General features: G+C 43.5%; 1 protein-coding gene across 8 annotated transcripts in view; it reads left to right on the top strand.

Annotated features, from left to right (window-relative positions):
- Window positions 1-16935, top strand: part of cspg5a (chondroitin sulfate proteoglycan 5a) — a 44470-nt gene extending 27535 nt beyond the window's left edge. Inside the window, exons 3-6 of one of the 8 annotated variants that reach the window (XM_027286908.1) lie at window positions 1791-1979; window positions 7617-7692; window positions 11333-11389; window positions 16122-16935. In XM_027286908.1, the coding sequence (XP_027142709.1) occupies window positions 1791-1979; window positions 7617-7692; window positions 11333-11389; window positions 16122-16289 (490 nt within the window). In that variant the 3' untranslated portion in view covers window positions 16290-16935. Of the gene's footprint in view, window positions 1-1790; window positions 1980-7613; window positions 7771-11332; window positions 11390-14321; window positions 15622-16121 lie in introns of those variants that run through there. The other 7 variants (XM_027286907.1, XM_019274647.2, XM_027286906.1 and 4 more) reach the window with 7 other exon arrangements.
- Window positions 16936-20442: the final 3507 nt, after the last annotated feature.

The following is a 20442-nucleotide window of genomic DNA, read 5'->3' as shown; positions in this document are numbered from 1 at the left end:
TCTCCTCCTCCTTTTTTTTTCTTTCTCACTTATGCCCACGCTCAAAATGTCTCCCGGGCTCGTTGCCAGCGTTTTTCTCTTCAGCTGGCAAAATAAAAGCGTCGAGGATTCAGGAAGGATACAGGAAGTCAGTCGGTGAAAGAAGTACTGCTTAGCATGTAGAGAATGTAGCCGGTGACCATACGCCCCGACACCTCCGTTCACTTCATACTGCCTCATCATTGTGTGTGTGTGTGTTTGTAGTAAATGTAAATGTACTTTATTTATACAGCCCTTTACAACAGTCCTTTCGGTGTACCAAAGTGCTTTACAGTAGACAATAAATAACGAGAACAATAGGTAAAAAACAAACAAAATAAAAACAATAAAATGCAACAAAATCGAATAAGAAATGATAAAAGTGTCATCATACTACTGGGTGTTAAAAGCCATCCTAAATAAGTGGGTTTTTAGCTTGGATTTGAAAAGGCCCAGGTCAGAAACGAGATGCACCTCGACGGGGAGCTACGGAAAACGCTCGGTCACCCCAGTGTTTGTATTTTGACCTGGGCACTTCCAGCGACAGTTGATCTTTGGACCTCAGCGCTCTAGCAGGTTTGCGGACAGTTAAAAGCTCAGATAAATATGAAGGGGCGAGGCCGTTAAGAGCTTTAAAAACAAATGTTAAAAGTTTAAAATCAATTCTATAAAGGACAGGAAGCCACTGAAGGGATTTAAGAACAGGAGAGATGTGCGCACGTTTGCTGGTGTCAGTTAAAAGACGGGCAGCAGCGCTTTGCACGACTTGAAGTCGACTGAGGGATGACTAGGAGACGCCAACATAAAGTGCATTACAATAATCTAACCTAGAGCTTATTAAAGCATGCACTCATGATGTGGGGACACAGTCTGGTTAACGAGTCTCATTGTGGGGACTCGCGGGCCTTGTGGGGACACGTAAGGTAAATCATTACAGACTCCGTTAGGGTGAGTGTGTTGTGTGAGGTTGACACAGTTAATTGCTTCGTTGCTCTCCGTCCTCCCTCTGAATTATTTGGCCTGTTGGTTGGTGCGTCACTTTGTTCAACTTGAAAACAGACCTACTTTAAAAAAGGTCCTTTGGTCGTGCAGAGAGAACAATCCACAGCCGCACATTCTTCCACTCATGTGACGGCGAAACGGCGTCGCTCCGCAGAGTTATGGTCTCGTTAAGCGGTGAAATAGATTTTGCCATTTTACACCCCAAACAGTCTGTAGACAAAGCCATCTGCCTCTCTCGTTTATGTCCCGGGGCAGACACCGTACTCTGCCAAACAGCCACGGAGGGAGTCTGGGACTCAGATGGTGACTGTGTGTGTCCCATTAATGTACATCCACACATGGAGGCCCATATGCGTTACGTTAGATCTTATTAATGTCTTTTACGATTGTGTTTGTGTATCTTTGACACGGCCTGGATTTGTGTATGTTTATAGGCGGAAAAAAAACGCCTCGGGATATTTCTTTTTTTCTCATTTTTCTATTTTCAGACGCACAAAGTGATGATGTTGTCCATTTTGGATTAAAGCGACGTCGAAGCCTGCGGTTGATTACTTCACAATAACACTAAAGATTTATGTAACAACATCAAAACAAGTTTTTAGAGCTAAATATGAAGACGTTTCACACCGAGGTGATTTCATTTAATCAGAGAGGAAACAAAACAAAACTCAAAGCAAATGTTCAGATGTGAAAGACACACAACTCACTCCAGTCCGAGCATCTCACAGAATCTCGACGATGAGCTGACCCCGCGTTCTTTCTCTTTCTAGATGTAACGTCCAGGATTACATCTGGCACAAGGGCGCTCGCTGCGAGTCGGTGGTGACCGAGTTCCAGGTGATGTGCCTGGCCGTGGGCGCCTCGGCTCTGGTGGTCCTGCTGCTCTTCATGATCATTGTGTGCTTCGCCAAGAAGCTCCACGTGCTCAAGACGGAGAACAAGAAGCTGCGCAAACGCAGGTGAGGCTCCCATCAGGCGTGATTCACTCCAGTTAACAAAGTAAAAGCATGAACATAAATTGTTATTTAGTCTTTTACCTTCACGCTCCCTGGATTTGTTTTCAGTAAACTCCAAGATCTTCTTTTAGTGTGCGTGAATCAGTCTTTGAATCAGTGCATTCATTTGTCTAAGTTTAAAAGATCAATCCAACTAAACTAAAGAAACTAAAGTCTTTAGTGTTTTGCTCAAAGGCTTTCTGGTGCAGCAGATTTATTATCAGTTACCAAGCAGACACTCGGAGTCTCGACTGCGGTACATTACTCCCGTCAATGTTAAAGACTGAATGAGAAACGCTTTGTTTCTGAGGCCTCTGGGCCAAACTGTTGCCCCGGCTCGTGTGAAGACAGAGCGGTCGATGAAGAGAGAGAGGCTGAAAAAGAAGTTTTGAAGACGAACCAACCGCTTTAAACGCTCATTGAAATTCAATCAGTGTCTAGAAATAGGCCTTAGAGAGGGACAATAGTGCTGAAGTACAAAAAGAGTGAGCATGTGGCTCATATTTGTGTTGTGAAACATCATGATCGGATCCAAATGTCAACAGGAATTCGTGCTTAAGCTGAACAAAGTCAACAAACGGTAGTATGAAAATTATTATCCCAACCTTGTAGGGCAAAGATGGACCAGCGGTACCTTCCTCCTCCAAGTTCAGGTCACTAAGAGTGAAGGTGAAGCTACACTAGTGGTTCCCAGACTGACCCTTTAAATGCAGAAGTCGAATTGCAGCCGGTTACAGGCTGAAGGGTGATTTATTCCCTGCTCAGATTGTTTCATTTAATGGATGATTTAAGATCTAAAGAGGGGAAAGTCTACAACAGCTCTGTTCCTACATTCATAATCAAGTCTTAATTAAATATTTGAACGTGCTTAGATGTGTGAAAACGAGCAGGAACAAACAGAGGGTGACCGTGACAGAGCGGGAAGAAGCTTTTCTGTGAAACATGAACATGAAAGAAGAAAAGGCAGGACGCGTAAACGGCAGCATGTGTCGAGAGAAAGACGAGGCTGCGGAGGCTTTCCAAAGAAATAACTTCCTCTCACAGTTTCAGGCGAGAATCACTCGAGAATGACTCAGGCGGAAGATGTTCGGCGTCTTGTTGAGGACGCGCGACAGGGATTAAGCTTCTCTCGTCAACAAGTACACGATCACAGCATGCAGACACGTTTCAGCGTCTGCACCGGTTTTAATGCCTCACATGAACAGAAACGATAGTGACCCTTCCTTCTTATCAAAATATTAATAAATGCATCAAAGCACTGAGCACACGAATCAGATTTATATACAAGTAACGTCGTTAAGGTGACGCTGCAGTTTTGAATCATCCGTCATTCGAGTTATTAGCGGAGAAAAAATACACAGATGGAGGAGGAGGATGGAGGATGGGAGGGGGGATGGGTGATAAAAGGATAGTCTGAGGGACCGAGGAGGAGGAGGAGGAGGAGGAGGATAGATCTGCCGAAATAGGAAGCGAATAAGTGAGGAAGACAATGAAGGAATGCAGGAGGAGACGAGGAAGGAAGGAGGTGGGAGGGGCGGCGTGGAGAGCTGATGGCGAGCAGCCGGCAGAAAAGCAGATGACAGAGCAGACGGAGGAAAAAAGGGACCAGCAGAGGGTCCGACTCAGGATGTTTACAGGAGGATCAGGCTCCACTGGATCTGTAGAAACATTTTAGAAAGCATGGAGCCCAGAGATAGAGATGAATTCAAATTAAAAAGTCATTTTCTTAGAGAGAATTTGCTGATACTGGATCTAATTTCTAAATAAAATCAATATATAAATGTATTTGTGTTGAAAACAGTAAATAAAATCAATATATAAATGTATTTGTGTTGAAAACAGATTTAAATGAGATGAGGTTTGTGCATCCTGTAGGTAGACTGCACAAGTAACTTAAATACTAAAAGAAATCAGCATATAAAATAAAAATTTATGATTTGTTTAATAGTTCTTTGGAGCATCGTTAACATCGTACTCTGGCTCTGTGAGCACTAAAGTTCTGTGTAATAGCATTTGAGCTCGATACTGTATCGAATGTGAGTATTACACATAACTTTATAGTCTCTGCACTCAGTGGCCACTTTATAAAGGATACTTGTACATCTAATGCAACCCAGTACAGCTGTGAGCCGTGAAATCTAATTTTATGATTCCTGTAGATCCCTATATGTTAATTCAATTCTATGTTTTAGCCCTGATGGTGGATCATCAACACCTTGAACCCTTGAACTTGAACAAGATGAATTCATCTCTCTGCTCAGGGTGGCCTCAGCGTGTCATCGAGCCGCCCTTTAAGGACCGCCCACAAAATCCTGAGACTGAAAACTTGTTTGATTCTCTGACTCCACAAGTCTTTTCACGTGTTTCCAGCAACATATTTATTGTGTTTTGAAAGAAATCTTGAAACTCTTGAAAATCTTTCACCACATCTGCTTTTAGTTTTGTTGCCTTCCTCGTGAAATATGAATGAAGATGAAAATGTCATCCCTCGAGCCTCATCTTGAAGTTAAAGAAGCTGAATCCGGCTTTAATCAAACTATTCATCACTGAGCATGACGGCAGGCTCTTAATTAACATTCATGTATGTTGGACTGACGACAGAAGCGGTGGAGAACCTCCGAAAATCTGACAGACTGAAGGACTGGGCTGAATATAAAAAGGAGTGGAGGTCACTGTGGTGGCGTTGATTTCGGCAGTGCCGGTGTGTTTCAGCCTCCCTAGCAACAGAGCCGTCGTGGATGAGCAACAGCCTGCGGATGCAAATGTGAACCGAAGGACCCGAATCCTCAACACCAGCTCCCGCGCTCACAGGACCTATTTTTAGCTGCACGGGGAAGGTTATCGTGCGAGTCACGGTGGAACGAGATTACGGGGCGACGAAGGCGATGATGGCGAGAAGGAGGAATGGTGGTGCAGTCGGTTGTAGCCTTAACGCTAGCAAGCAGAAATTGAAAAAGGGTGATGTCATTGGATCCAGCTGAAAGTAGGGCAGTCTGAACAGGAGGTGGAGGGAGGGAGGGAGGCAGGGGAGGAACCAGGGGGAGGCGGGGTTGACCTACATACAGCTGTGCGACCTGAGGGGTGTGTGTGCAGCAGCAGCAGGGTGCAGCATGAAAGAGAAAGCCAGGAGAAGGAGACACTGTTGCAGGAGAAGAGAAAGTGAAAGAGAGAGAGAGAGGGGGAGAAGGGAATAAGAGAGGGTGGTGATGGAGGAAAAAGCTTGGCGTGACACACTGAGTGGTGTTTGCACTGCTGACGAGGCTCATGAATACACTCTGCCGCAGTCGAGCTCAGACCAAACATCCTGCTCCGAAAGAAAAAGACGTTTGTTTCATCCACGTCCTCTGGAAGCGTCTCTGCATCTGACAGGCTGACGTCTTCATCGTGGTTCACGATGAATCAAACACAAAGTCACGGTTAGAAAAAAAACCTCCATTGTTCGGTAACAATCGTGGTCGCACTCTAAAGAAATCAACATCGACCGCCTCCCGTCGTTCCGTCCGCCCACCCGGACCTCCCTCTGTCGCTCTGTAACGAGTCTCATTTTTGGAGCCACTTGCTGAAACATCTGGTTCAAGTTTTTTGTGCCATTGTTTTGCAAAAAAAAAAAAAAAAAAAAGTCTGAACGCGACCTGATTTTCTTAGCTTAGCACAAAGAAACAAAAACCTAACAAACCGATGAAGGAGGAAAATGTACGAACCAAGAATAAAAATATCAACGGAAAAAAGCTATTTCTGTTCTATTTATTTATCTGTTCGTGCATCACTCACTGGGTGTCTGGGTGTAACGTCAGGGCTAACGCTATGTGGCAGCCGAGGTGAATTTGCCACGTTTACGGCACCTGGTGCATGGTCGACTAAGGCCTGGGTGCTCTAATAAGCCACCTGTGACAGCACCCACCTGTCAGTCAAAGCGTCCCCACTCTTAATCCTGCATAACTTTAAGCCTTAATATAATGTGAACAGGTGAGTTGTATATAAATTCACCCTCAGTACAGTTGTCATGAACGGGGAAATTAGCTACAGAGACCAAAACTGTTTTTTGTACCAGGCTGTAAACATGTTTATTTCTGCTGTGAAGTTGGACATTTGGACATGGGGACTTATGGAGACTGACTCACTTCTGGAGCCAGCCTCAAGTGGACATTACAGGAACTGCAGGTTCTGGCACTTCCTGTGACACATAAATAAATGAATAAATGTAGAAATACAAAAATAATCTTTAGCAAAATGTGTTTATTAATTTATATTTCTGCATCTGCAGCTCTAAATCTCACTAATTAATATGTCTTTTGTTTGATGGACTATTTCTTGTTAGCTGCTATTTTGTGTCCACAAAAAGTCAGCAGAGTGAGAGCTCCAAAGCTGCTTTCTGGTGTTAGAGTTTGACGAGTGTTGACGGGAAAACAGATTTCTCCGTCTGTCTCTCTGTCGTCTCTGACTGTCCCGTCACAGCGCTCATGAAATATAAATACGGAAGCTCGCACGAGGATCAGAGAGAGGAAGCAGATCACGGCCTCTTTAACTATAGATACGACGGGGGAGTGAAGACATGAGATGGGAAGAGAGAAAAAAAAGAGACGTTTGGAGGGCGGCTGATGCTTTTTGGTGTCTTTAAAATGTTCAGAGTAAAGGTTTGTATGTGACAGCATGAAGAGGGAAGAAAGAGGAGACAAATCTGTGACGCTCGTGTCAAAGTTATTGTTTCATTCGGTCCCTCAGACAAACATCTCGTCTCTTTGAGGAGTCGGAGATGAAGAAATTCAAAGAGTTCAGTCGAACACAGTCAAGAGGGAACTCCCAGAGTTTTTGCCGCTTCCCCCGACGAGACGAAAGGAAAGTCAGTTTATCTGTTTTAAAGCCGAGTTTTCATGAGGCCGTCCAGATGATCAGTACTCCCACTGTGGTAACTGTGTCCAGCTGTACTCGAGTATTTGTTCTGGTTACATCACTGACTAGTCCAGCAGCAGTCAGCCCAGCTCGGCGTCTGTCTTTCAGCCTTTTATTTCACCAAGCTCTCACCAACCACTAAAAGTCAGTCCCACATTTACTCTTGTCCGGCATTTCTCGCGTCACAGTTTGTTGCATCACAGATAAAAATGTCTTTTTTCTCTGTTTGCCTCTCAACAAACGGAAAGACGTAAACTTGCTGTCTAACTAATGCTGCTTTCTTGCTTTTTTTCTCCCCACCCTTCCTTTTTCTTTCCTCTGTCTCTTCTTCGACAATGTAACCTCTCTTCCTAAATTTGTCCCTTTTCTCGGCCCCTCTTTATTCCCTGATGTCTCTCCATTCATCTCTTTGTGTCTTTTCTCCTCCTGGATTCAAATCCTCAAACTGCCATCTACTCTTCCCATCTTTCTAAACCTCCTCTCTCCCCATGTGACCCTGTTTTCCATCTTCCTTGTCTCCTAAACGTCCATTCTTCTCTTTCTTTACATCTTCATCTCCTGCCTCCTTCTTTTCCACCTCTTTAAACTCCTCTTCTTCTCAATATCTTCCAAATCTCTCCTCCTTCCTCTTCTCTTCTACTTCACTCCTTTTCCTTTCCACGTCCCCTCCTCCCTCTCACGTCCATCCATCCATCTTCTGACGCCCAGCAGTAAGTACCGGCCTACATCGGAGCAGCACAATGATAATTTCTCGCTGTCCACCATCGCTGAGGGCTCCCACCCAAATGTAAGGAAACTGTGCGACACCCCTCCTAACGTCCCTCATGCCCGTGCATTGGCTTACTATGATAACATTATCTGTCAGGTAACGTGGTTCTCGCCTCTCTCTGTCTCTCTCTCTCTCACCCCTTCTTCTGCATCTCCCCCTGCCTGGACGCCCCTTCCCCTCCCTTCCCCCTTCCCCTAATGCATGGGCATGAGAATATTCTCCGATACTCCGAGGTGTGGAACGCTAAGGACGGGGATGGGCGGAGTCGGAGTGCGAGGAGGAGAGGACGGCGGGAGTTTTCTCGAGCACGCACATGAACGGCTTCATATTTTAGACACACAGATCAACAAAGTTATTAATAACGTAAAGAAGTTTTGAATTCATAGATCTTTAGGTAGTTTCAGGGTAATACCAGTTACTTGCATAGTTCATAAAACTTCAGTGAAACTTTGTCCATCGCAGTCCAAAAACCCAAAGAGTAAATCTTCACATTTGAGAATCTCGAACCAGATTTAATATTCCATCCATTTTCTTTATAGATTAAACATTTTTTGCTGGAAGTCAAAACTTCCTTCTTGCTCTGAGGTAACGCAGCGCAGACAGGTCACAAGTTATCTCATGACACTTTCCATATAGAGCACATCTAAACTACTTGATCCAACAATTCCCACCATGAGCAAGCACTTGGTGACAGTGGCAAGGAAAAACTTACTTTAAACCTGGAAGCTGGTTCCACAGAACAGGAGCTTGATAGCTGAAGGTTCTGAGTCCTAGCCTACTTTGGAGACTACAGGAACCACAAGGAACCAGAAGGAACCCTGCACCCTGAGGGCACACTGTTCTAGTTGGGTAATAGGGTACTACGAGTTCTCTAAGATAAGATGGTGCCTGACCATGAAGTCTCACTGTGGTGGATTATAGATAAGCAAGTTTTCAGGGTCTCATAGTTGACGTTCATACAGGAATGGCTGCCTGGAATACATTTAAAAGTGTAAAAGTTCCTTTCATACTCAACCCAACCCAATACCCATTGACAAGAGGGTAAGTATGTACCATAACAACGGTACCATGCTTGCAAAGGGCTGTAACGATTCTGACTGTCCTTGCATACCATTTCATGGTATCATGCTTGCAGAGAGCTCAGTCAATCCTTGCATACCATTGTTGGAGTCCTTTGCAGCCCTTCTTACCATGCAAGGAGTGACTGAGCCCTTTCCAAGCATGATACCATGCTTGCAACGGCGGACAAGTCTTGGTTTCCCCTGGTTGATTGCTTATTGATCGTACTCCAAATGTGAGAGCAAAACAAACACGGGAGATGACGATGACTGTACCTGTTCAGTCTTAAATCTTTACGTAAGCAATATCACGCAACATCCTGCTAGCTTATTTTGACTGAAGAAACACTGGCAGAGAGAAAACACTCAGTGTTTGAATCCGTTCCCGTGTAAACTCTGCAGACTGAGTGACTGTCCTCAAAGCTAAGATAGCAACTTGGCTTTAACTAAGAGAAGACTCCCACACTCCAACCTCTCCCCCTCCCCACTCCCCGTCTTTTTCTAACCTGCTCTCTCTTTGATCACCTCTTGCATCGGTGTGCCATGGCGTTCCTGCTCTGTCGCCAACATGTGCCACCCTGGGAGGCCATGTTAGCGAGCCATCGCAGCTCTGCTTTGCTGTCTGTTTACAAATCTAATGTTCCCTTTTGAACTAAATGTCTTGCTTGACTTGTTTATCCTGAAAATGGGTGGTGTTGTCGGGAGGGATTGGTTTTATTGGTTGGTGGGGGGGGTTACAAACAGGTAAGCTAACGGTCACAGGATGCTTTGGACGGGGTTCATCAGGATAAACATCTGAGATGCAACACCTGGTGGCAGAGCCGACAGGTGCCTTACTAACTGAAGCATGGGGTAGCTAGTAGCGGCCAACGCTACAGTTGTAGCAGCATGGGTAGTTGTAGAGCTACAACTGAGTTTGTTTTTGTTTTTTTAGGATGTGGTACCACCCTCTAACTACTCCATCAGTAGTTTTGTTCACGTGTGAAGCAGCTTCGTCTATAATTCTCACATCTTTCATGCTCGCTCAACAGTTTTAGACGTAGCGATGTAACCGAATACCATTTCACTCCCCCGACGGACAAGAAGTCTAAAAAGAAAATCTGTCCATCTCCACCTCCTAACGACATCTGTAAAACCTCAACTGTCTAACTCAACATCACCTATACATCACAAAATCCCCACTCATCCACTGGATTGAATAGTACCTGTAAATGCTTTAAATGGTTGTTTTAGCAAGTCCTGTGAGGTTTTTGACCATGAGCTTGGTTATGTGGCAGAGAAGAAGTGTAAACAATGCAGAACATATTTCGAACATATTAATAAAGATTAGCTTCACAAATGTTTTATGAGAAAGGAAATACACACTCTGTGTGTTTAAATAACAAGTATTGTTGAGTTTTGAAGAATCTGGTTTCCAGATCCGAAGCTACAAAAGATCTGTTAACAAACCTTTTATCTCGTGTTGCTCTTTTGAATGACCAAAAAGCACACACAGACAAATGGAAACTTTATTAGCATGTTTCATACAAAACTATACTCACTGCATGATCAGATACCTGTATAGTCATTTAAAGATTTTTTTTGGCCTTTATTGATAGTACAGTTGAAGATAGACAGGAAGCAGGGGGCAGAGAGAGAGGGAGTGACACGCAGTAAATTAGCTGTCGGATGCGGGATTTGAACCGAGGCCAGCTGCAGCGAGGACTATAGCCTCCACACACGGGGCGGCCGCTTAACTCACTACGCTACCGACCGCCCCCTGTATAGTCATTTAAACAAAAAAAAAAAGACAGTTTGAGCTTGCTGTCTCTCGAAAAAACGTCTCTGCTTCAGTGTTAAATCCAGTCTATGAACGAATCATTTCACATATTTAAAAATTTTGAATGAAAGACAACTTACAAGCTAAACGGATTGATCTGAAAGAATTTGCTAAGCGGATTCGATAAAATGCTAAAGGGTGATAAACTAGTGAAGTCAGTCAAAGGAAACAAAGTCATAAAAACACATTTTTGCTGTAAACTCTGCCTGACAGCCTTTAGTCCGAATCGGCATGGTCCACATGTGTCAATCAGAAGAGATTTGCAGCTACTATTCAGCCCAGGTTTATTTTCCAACACACGTTTAAAGACAAATTCACCTCACCAATTCCCCTCCCAAAAATATACCCACTAATAAACCAAATAACCTCCACTTCACCCCCTAAACTAATAGCCCGGTATCACAACAATGGAGAGCTTCTCCAGAAATATCCAAACTTGTATTTACAGTGGCCAGACTGCACCAGAGAGTCGGTTTCTACCTCAGAGATGCTTTTTTGCCAGCTGGGAATATCAGCTGTCGCCTGAAAGGAAGTCTACTTTTACTCCTACTGCTGATCTCTGTCTCTCTCACTCTATTTTATCTGTCTGCTTCTATCTCTTCCTGTCTGCCTCCATCTTTCTTGTTACTTAATCTCTCTGTATTGTCTGATCTCTCGCTCTCTCCCGCTCATCTTCTGTCCTCTTCGATCGCTCTCGCTCTTCTTCTTCTCTCTCTGAGGATGCCTTGTTTTTGGTTTTGAGGAGTATAACCCTTTGCCCCCCCCATCCCCCTCCCCTCAGAAAACCATGAGCAGATACACCTGGGAGTGTAAGACCAAAGAAGAGTCCGACTGTGAGGTAAGACCAAATGTCAGATAGTCCCGCCCCTTCCTCTTCCTCTCCCCTTCAAACAGCTCTCTCATTGTTACTGTGGCCCTGTCAATCACCTTTTCTCAGCTCTAGGCAGATCAATCCGAGTCTTACAACCCCTCCTCCAACAAATACATGAAAACACACATAACGTCTCAGGTACATCCGTTTAGTAAATATATAAAAACTTAGGGGGCCCCAGTAGCTCACCAGGTGGAACTCCATGTACCAAAGCTGGGTCCTGCAGCCATTCGCTGCATGTCATCGCTCTTCTCCGTCCTCTTTTCTTGTGGAAAAGCCTCAAAAATAATTATGATCTCCAGTTTAAGCTGATAAAGATTCAAACAAAATGCCAATATGGGTTATATTTTCAGAAAAATATCAATTTATGCATAAAAAGCCGTGTAAATCTTACATACACTGCGTTAAAAAACAAGTTCAGATCTTTAAAAATCTATTTTAAAGAGGAGCTCCACCCATTTTATACATCAAAGTCTGTTCAGGGGTACATAGTTGATTTGTGTACATAAAAATTGTGGGAACGCGCCTTTTAAAACACATTAAAAGAGCCTGCAGAGCCTGGAGGTACAAACCCTCCAAATCATAAACACTTAAAAACTGCATCAGTCCTGCAGCAAGAAAACTGTTGACCACACACACTGAGGCAATGTATGAAACAAGAAAAGCTTTTGCAGTTGGCGGAGAAAAGGCTGAATTTTGCAGAGAACAACACATTCGTACCAGAGCAGTCATTTCGGAACAATAACACAAAAAGCACTTATGTTTCCCTGCAGTAACAGAACGCTTCGTTCATCCGCTGTGGTAAATTGAACCCTCTTCCGTCCTCAATCTTCCTGAGTTCAGCCACACAGTTTCCTCTGCAGCAAACAGTTTTTTTTCTTTTTGGTCAATACTAAATAAATTCAGCACAGTAAATGAATTGACCGAGCAGAGCTGGGTGAAATTCCTAAAAGAATTTAATTTCCATCGATTGAATCAGCTCTGATCAAAAGCTCGACTGACCCTGAAGTCCACATGCTGCGCTCGTGCAGGAATAGTGTGCATTTAAAGATGAGTCATTTGTTTAATTTGAGCTCAGAAAATACTGAGAACGCTTCGAGCGTTGAAGTGATGATCTGAGTTGTGTTTTTGTTTCCTGTTGCTCAGCTTCAGTTCAGTTTTTTCGGTCACTGCTGTGGAAAATCAAATCGTACACGAACTTTCCTCCAGAAGACTTTCCAGAGGAAAGAAGTATTCAGAGGGGGGTTTGTTAAAAGTTTAGAAGTTTAGAAGAAAATGTGGGATGAATTTTAAACTCTCAAGACAAACAAAATGATTTTACATCAGTTCAGTGTTTGAGAGATGGTCCTCGTGTTGTGTACACCCAGTTATGTCTGGAAACAATAGAATATATGTGCAGTGTATGTCCCACTTTTAGTGACTCAGCCAGGAGTCCATTTAAAAATCTTCTCCTCCTTCCTCTACAGTCCACAGAAACACAGACACAATCTTGACTAGGGTTGGACAATTTCCAGAAGCTTTCCATGGGAAGTTAAGGTGGGGAATTTTGGAGACTTTCAATGGGAATTAATGATATTTTCACAGGAAATTGGGGGAAATTTAGTAATTAGCATTGCCTGCAGTAAGCAGTGTGCTGTGTGATTGAGGAATAGCAGATATTCAAGTGTACTTGATAATGTTAACTATATTTAAGTTCCCTGTTAAGTGCCAATCTTCAATTCAGCCTTCGGTTTATTCCCAATTATTTCCATAAATTCCTGTTATTTCCCATGGAAAGTTTCCAACTTGGAAAATTCCCATAATTTTGCAACTCTAATCTTGACTGCAAACACAAGAAAAGAGTACAACACACACACACACATGCATTTACATATCAGTACAAATATTAAAAATGTTTGTGCCCAAATATTAAAAAGACAAAAGCTAACAAACACACAGGTGTGCGGACTCTTAAACAAACGACACATTTAATCAGCTGCAGGACTGAATGAAGAAAAAACAACCACAAACCAATAATTAGGAAGTCCAGCTTCATTTTTAACATCCACAAATTTGGCACTCTTGCACCATTTGCATGTGTTGACAATCAAAAAAAGAGTCGACCCTGATTCTGGTCTGATCCGGACCAGAGTTTATGTCCAGGCTGGTTTATCAACCTGTGTGCCGCCGTCTGCTCCATGATACTTCTTCATATTTATACAGAGAGCGGACAGAAATATTTACCTCCAGCTATCAGTTATATATCATAAAATCAAGCATTTTACCTTTAAAATAAACCTGACCAAGTCTGAATTCAGACCTTTTTATGAATCCGCATCATGATTTTGATATTTCAGCATCTTTTTTAATCTGTTTTTTGCAATCTAACCTTTTATTTTGGTTTCATACCGCAAAAGTAGGCAAGATATTTACTCGTCACGTTGCTCAATTTTCTTTGTGTTGCCATAATTGTGGCACTAGAGCAAAATTAATTTAAGGGATTTCTCCTCTCTACAAACTTTCAGGCACTTGACTTAAAGTGGTGGACTATTCTTAGGTTAACAAAAAACGCCTAAACTCAATTTAAATATGGCTCATTTTTCTACACACACAGTTATTATATACGTTATAAAAGATGCTTAAATGACATAAAAATCTACATACAGGGACTTTAAGAAGTGGTTTATTTGCCCCCTAAAACACAAAAAGGACTTTAGGAACTGTCCGTGTGCCTCCATCATCATCATCATCAGAACCCTGTTTATCTCTGTTCCCCCTCTCCCCCCGTGAAATATTACACCCACTCTAAAGTCCTCGTGACTCTGTGCTGCTCCCACCCACCGCCCGCCCGTCTCCCCTCCACCCATACACAACAATGAAATCCAACAAACGAACAAACAAGAGAAAAAACGTTTTCCAGTTTCACGCTGACGGGAGGACAGAAGGCCCCTATCCCATAACCATGGAAGTGACGTATCCACACGTCCTGCCTGAAGTTACTATCTAAGCCAGCAGCCAGCGGGTAAATGCTCTCACTGCTCTTCCTTTCTAAAAGGCATTGAATTCAAACACAAACATTCAATTAGGGTGTGTTTTTGTAAATGGCACAGGCCTCGGGGTCTGGAGTTTGATGGTGTGTTTGTCTGTAAGTGTGTGTGCGTGTGTGATGGACGCCCCGGGATGCAGCATGGTCGATGATGCCATGCAATATTAATGGGGGATAAGAGGCTGGAAAAACAGAGCCAAAATGGACTCCGCAATCAATTTTGTTCCCTCTGACCTTAATTAAATTCAGATGAATTAAATTGAAACCTCTTAAAACACGTTTTGCTTTTTTCCCCTCAGTGACTGCTTGGGTATGTATGACGGTGGTACTCACAGATAGAAGACCAAGGGTGGAGATTATATATTTCTTTTTGTTTTGTTTCGGATGGAGGAGGAGGAGGAGCTGAGGCGTTCTGCATGAGCGATCTTTACAGTACGTCGGGCGGAGGGGGGGGTTTGCATGTGGATGTGCATGTGCTTCCTGGGTTGCCTGAAAAGAGGTGGTTGGAGGTTGGAGGGGGGTACAGGGTGGGGTTGATGGCGCTCATGCAGTTCACCTCACTGTCTCCTCGACTAAACACAACATGCCCAGCCGAGCGTGATGATTATCAACCGCTGAGATGGCTGCTACTCAAAGTAATGACACGATATCTGCAATTTGGTTTGGTTGAATATTTTATGGTGTTTTGCCGGCAGTCTCTAAAGAATCATACCAGTGCTTCTGTTTTTTTTTTCAGATTTCGGGTCCTTGTCTTACAAATCAGATATACTGCAAACAATTGGTTTCTGTTGATTTCTGTGCAGTTTGAAAATGTATTAGTTGACTGACGACGCTTGCTTCGTACTGTAGATGCGGGACAGTTAGCACTGCAAGAAGGTTCTGGGTTCAAGGAACTGCATTTTTGGCACTTCCGCTTTGGCTTCACTTCACAGCCACAGAGATTGCCGCTTGGTGGCATCCGGGGTTGTACCCTTGCGTGTGTCAAGCTGGTTTCAAAAGTCGAGTCGGAGTATTTATTTTCACGCTGCACAGAAACCAACCTGGAATAATTGGCAAAAAAACTTCTGAACGAGTGTTCAGAAAAGGATAGCAGAAATGTAAAGTACAGATTTGTGGTCTGGGACCTGAAACACACTGGTGTGGTTCTTTTAAAGCATGAAGATGAAAGAGAGAACATGAAACCCAAAGCTCTGGGATTCTTCAAAAACATTTTGAGCCCAAGTTCATCATCTCGACACAAGAACATCAATGTTGGACGATTCTGCAAAACACTGGAATGTCCAGTGCTAACATTTGTTAAATTCTGGTGTCTGTTTAGGTGACTACGGTAGGTAAATAGACCAGGGTCAAGGTAAGGTTTGGGTTCCTTCCTTCCTTTCCAACTCGCAACACAAACAACTACCTAATTTGGCACTGAATGTTGGCATTGGATGTAAATTGTGAGGTGCAGAATCGCCCAATATGGGTGTAAAGAAAGATGAACTTAGTCTTTGAGGGAGTCCAGTTCTGGTGGGTTGGTCAGAATTTTCTACAAAGGCTTTAAAAAGAATTCAAATTGACCAGGATCACAGTTGAACATGAAACTCTTGTCGTGGTTTTAACTGTACTTTCTGCCCCCCTCACCCCCTTCCACCTACCATCTACCACCTATCACCTCCACCCCTCCCTGGATAGGATGATCCTAATTCCCAGAACAAGCTGGAGGACCCGGTGAAGGCCTCGCCAAAGGAGGACGACTCCCTCAACATCCACAACTCTCTGACCCCCAAACACGAGAACCACAAGGTCCTGGGCGAGGAGAACTCCTCGGAGGTAAACTCACTGCAGAACAACATGATGTGAAAACAAAAAAAGCAACCTGACAACACGACAACCGAAAACGACAAGGTGCGCCGGCAACAGGAGCTCCCTTCTCCCTCCACCCCCAAAAAATATCCCTCCGTCCACTGCCGAGTGCGCCTAACCGGTCAACCAACCAACCAACCAACCAACCAACCAACCAGCCTGCCAACGTACCAGCCAACCAACCAAGTCTGCAACCGTCTCCGACACGGCAACACTGCCACCAAGCGGCATGGGCCGCTGAAAAAAAAAACAAAACACACACACCGCAACCCGCCGCCACTGCCCCCCTCCCCCAGCTGAGAGTAACCCCCCCACCTCATCCTTGCAACCGCCGCCTTGCAACCACCCGCCTCCCCGTTACATCCACTCATGCCCGTTTCGCAGCCCTCCGTCCCCAACACCCTTGTTGCTGTCACTCTACTCTCCCTTATCTATCTTACCTGCACACACACACACACACACACACACACACACACACACACATACATGAAACACAAAAGATGAAAACACGCTTATATGTACACACACACACACACACACACACACACACCTTCCCCTGCCTGCATTGGTGTATTTTGTAAAAAGAAAGAAATCATACAGAAGTTTAAAACGTACGTAAAACGTCATTGTAAAAAAAAAAAAAATAATTAAGATAAAGCTACTGAGAGGTTTTGATGTTTGTCTGACTAATCCAGTGAGTATGTATAAATATCGGAGATAAAAAAAAAATTTGCTTGGATTGATTTTAAAAGAAGCAACACGATGTGTCTTGGTTTTCATTGATGTGATTTCTAATCCTTTGATGTACTTGTTTTATTGTTTTTTTTTTTTGTACTTTTTTGGGACTTCTTCTTCTTCGAACAGAGAATAAAACAAACAAAAATTCAGACAGTTGTTGAAATAAACCTTTTTAACATGACCTCTGTGGATCCGGTGTTTTCCTCAGCGTCGCCTCCCTCCCTCTGTTGTTTCCTCTTTGCATGGCTTTGAACGCAGCTTTCTTAGATCCTTCGTCATGAATCCCTGCTTACAAACACACACAAACAGGTTCGGACGCGTTTTCTACATTATAAATGTTTAAATATCTCGAGGATCCGCCGTCGCAGAGCCTCTATCGAAGGATGGCGTTGCTATGGAGATGTTTAGCTGTTATCACATCACTTCATATCGAAAACCTTTTAAACGGCAACAACTAAACCATCTTCTAAGAGATGTGGCTAAAAGGAAGGTGGACCTTGATTAGATTTTTATATATATTATTGTTGATGAATATCTAGAGGCAAAAAAACTCGAGTTTTCCGTGTTCTGTGGTGAGTTATGAGGGTGGATAACCGACCTCGACGAGGTGTGTGCAAGTTTAATTAAAAAAATGTGCCAAGAAAGCATCAGATCAACTGATATTAGGAGGGTTAAAGGTCCAGTGTGTGTAGATTTAGTGCCATCTAATGGTGTAGTTGCAGATTGCAACCCCCTCATTTCACCCTCTCCGTTAAAATGAATGATCAGGAATGTGCAAGGGCAGGTGGGGATCATACACTGACATCCATGATGTCAACAACAACTTCTGTGGTGGCTCTGGCTGCCTCCACCCACCTACCTCCTCCATGGGTGGAGCTGGGGTGAGCCACCTGTAACCACACCCACCTGTCAATTAAAAGGCCGAGTCAGTCTTTTATACCGCAAAGGTTGATTAGATGATGAGGAACAGGTGATGAGGAAACTGTAGGCCACGCCCAGACAGACGAGAGCGTGAAGGAGAAACAACAGAGTCTGCAAAACATGTCAAACATGTTTGGTTTGTCCCATGACGGCGACTGTAGACTGTGGAAGATACTCCAGACTCATCCTGAGGTAACAATCTGACACACTGCTCCTTTAATTTCCATTTCATCTTAGCTAAAATATTACATTATAAGAAAATATGAGAGAAAATCTAGTGAAAGCTGTTCAGTGATTTTAAAACTACAACTACCCAGGAGGTCAAAGGTCAGCATGACTCAACCACGATGCCTCTGTGATTTATTCGAGAGCCAGCCATGAAATATAAACTCGACGATGAGGCGACGATGAGTTGTACCGTCTCCACAGCAGACAGCTGGTCCACTGTTAGAAAATTTGTCTTCACAGCACATAAATCATGACGGCCAACGCCAGCTCTGCTGCTGCTGCTGCTGCTGCTGCTGCATGCTTCCTGCCTCCCTGCTTCCAGCTGGACACACACACACAAAATGCAAATAAATAAACACTTACAGACGCACATGCAATATACGAGCAATGAAAAAGAAACATCTTCAACATCTTAACACACACTCACGCCAACACAATCTCAAAAGATTGGAGCCAAAAGATTAACATGCCCAGCAGAATATAAATGATTATGAATACCACATTTAGCAGCTGCAGCATTAATGTGAAGAACACATTAAAGGTAGAGCTCAGGTATTCTGAAGAGGGGTTGTATGAACTACTTAATCATCGACACACTCAGTCCCAGCATGGAAGCAGAAAACGTGTTTCAGCCACATAAGAAAGGCCCAGCTGAAATAATAAACATCCGGGAGCGACGTCTACTCTTCTCTCTCCACGAGAGAATCTGTAACATGTATCAGCAGAGAGTCAAACTGATTCTCATTCAAATGAACAGATAATGAATGAACGCACACACACACACACACACACACCTCCCACACATGTTTCAGCTCGGCTCTATAGAACTTTCTGTTCCATTCACGATGCTGACCTGCCACAATAGAGCACACACACACACACATGCACATGCACACGCACACACATGCACACACACACTTACATTCACACACACACACAAAGCATCTGTCAGCTTCCCATGCTCTCTTTACACACACACACACATTTATACTTCTATACATGTGAGGACCGTCGCTGACATAGCTGTTTGTTTTCAGGTCTCAAGTCTAAAATCAAATCTCGATGTATTTGATGCCGGCAGTGTCGAAGTGAATTAAGACTTTAAGAGCTTGGACCAGAATTAAGTTCAAGTGACAAGTCAAGTCTTCGTTCCCGCCCGAGTTCACGTGAGGTCGAGTCTGAATCCAGTCCAAGTCAGAGTTAGAGACAAGTCTTGATCCTGGTCATCACTTACCTGAACTTGGACCAGAATCAAGACTTGTCTTAAAGTATTTGACACCTCACTTGGACTTGGACTTTTAATTAAGTCCAAGTCACTTGAGACAAGTCTTGATTCCGAGTCAAACTTGAGTTATTCGAGACAACTCAAGTGATTCAAGTCATAGTTTGAAGGAGAAACGGTAACTGCAAGTCTTATCTTCAGGTGAACATACACTAATGAATACATAGTTATCAATACTCTATTTAATTACATATTCCATATTAGTTCGCTGTTTTATCGTTGAACCAACATTGATTCAGAGTTTCTCTTTCTCTTCTTGATTCAATGCCAACCAGCCTTGAATATTAAACCTCAACAAAAACGATGATTCTGAATTTCCACGTTGAATCAACGTTTCCATGCTATCTGAGTATTTAAAGCTTGAAGTACATTTTTCTGTTAATACATTTATACTTGAATGCCTGATGTTTTCATGGACTGCTTACAGTACAATGTGACGTCAGTGTTTGAAAAACATCCGTCAATGAATTCGATGTTTTAAAACATATCTGCCTTCATTTGGTCCAGAACATTAAACATGATGTCCTGAACGAGAGGAGAGATCAGATTAAGACGTAATGATCCGTCGTGTGTTTCTAAGATCATCATTTCTAACTCGTGTTGTAGCGGCTGTGCGTGGATGAAAGTTTTGAACAGGCTCATGAAGCTTCACTGTGTCACAGTGTTACTCTCAGAGCGATGACGGCACCTCCCCCCGTCCTGATCCACTCCTCACTGTCGGTAATGTAATGCCCACTTGTTGCCATGGCGTCCGCTGGTACTTCTGGCTTCAGGCGTTTCAATTCAGAGGACCCTCCTTTAGTGTGTGTGTGTGTGTGTGTGTGTGTGTGTGTGTTTGAGCATGTGCGGTCATGTGCTGCTGCATGTGCCAACTTCTACCATTGTGTGTGTGTGTGTGTGTGTGTGTGTGTGTGTGTGATAGTCACAGTTGTTGCTGTTTTTGTTGCTCACCTACTGCTGTTTCCTATTCTGTCTTTTCTT

This window comes from Larimichthys crocea, chromosome XIII (genome assembly GCF_000972845.2).
Source record: "Larimichthys crocea isolate SSNF chromosome XIII, L_crocea_2.0, whole genome shotgun sequence".
Lineage (NCBI taxonomy): Eukaryota > Metazoa > Chordata > Actinopteri > Sciaenidae > Larimichthys > Larimichthys crocea.
Note: the sequence above shows the minus strand (reverse complement) of the source record. Positions and strands in the feature narration are given on the sequence as shown.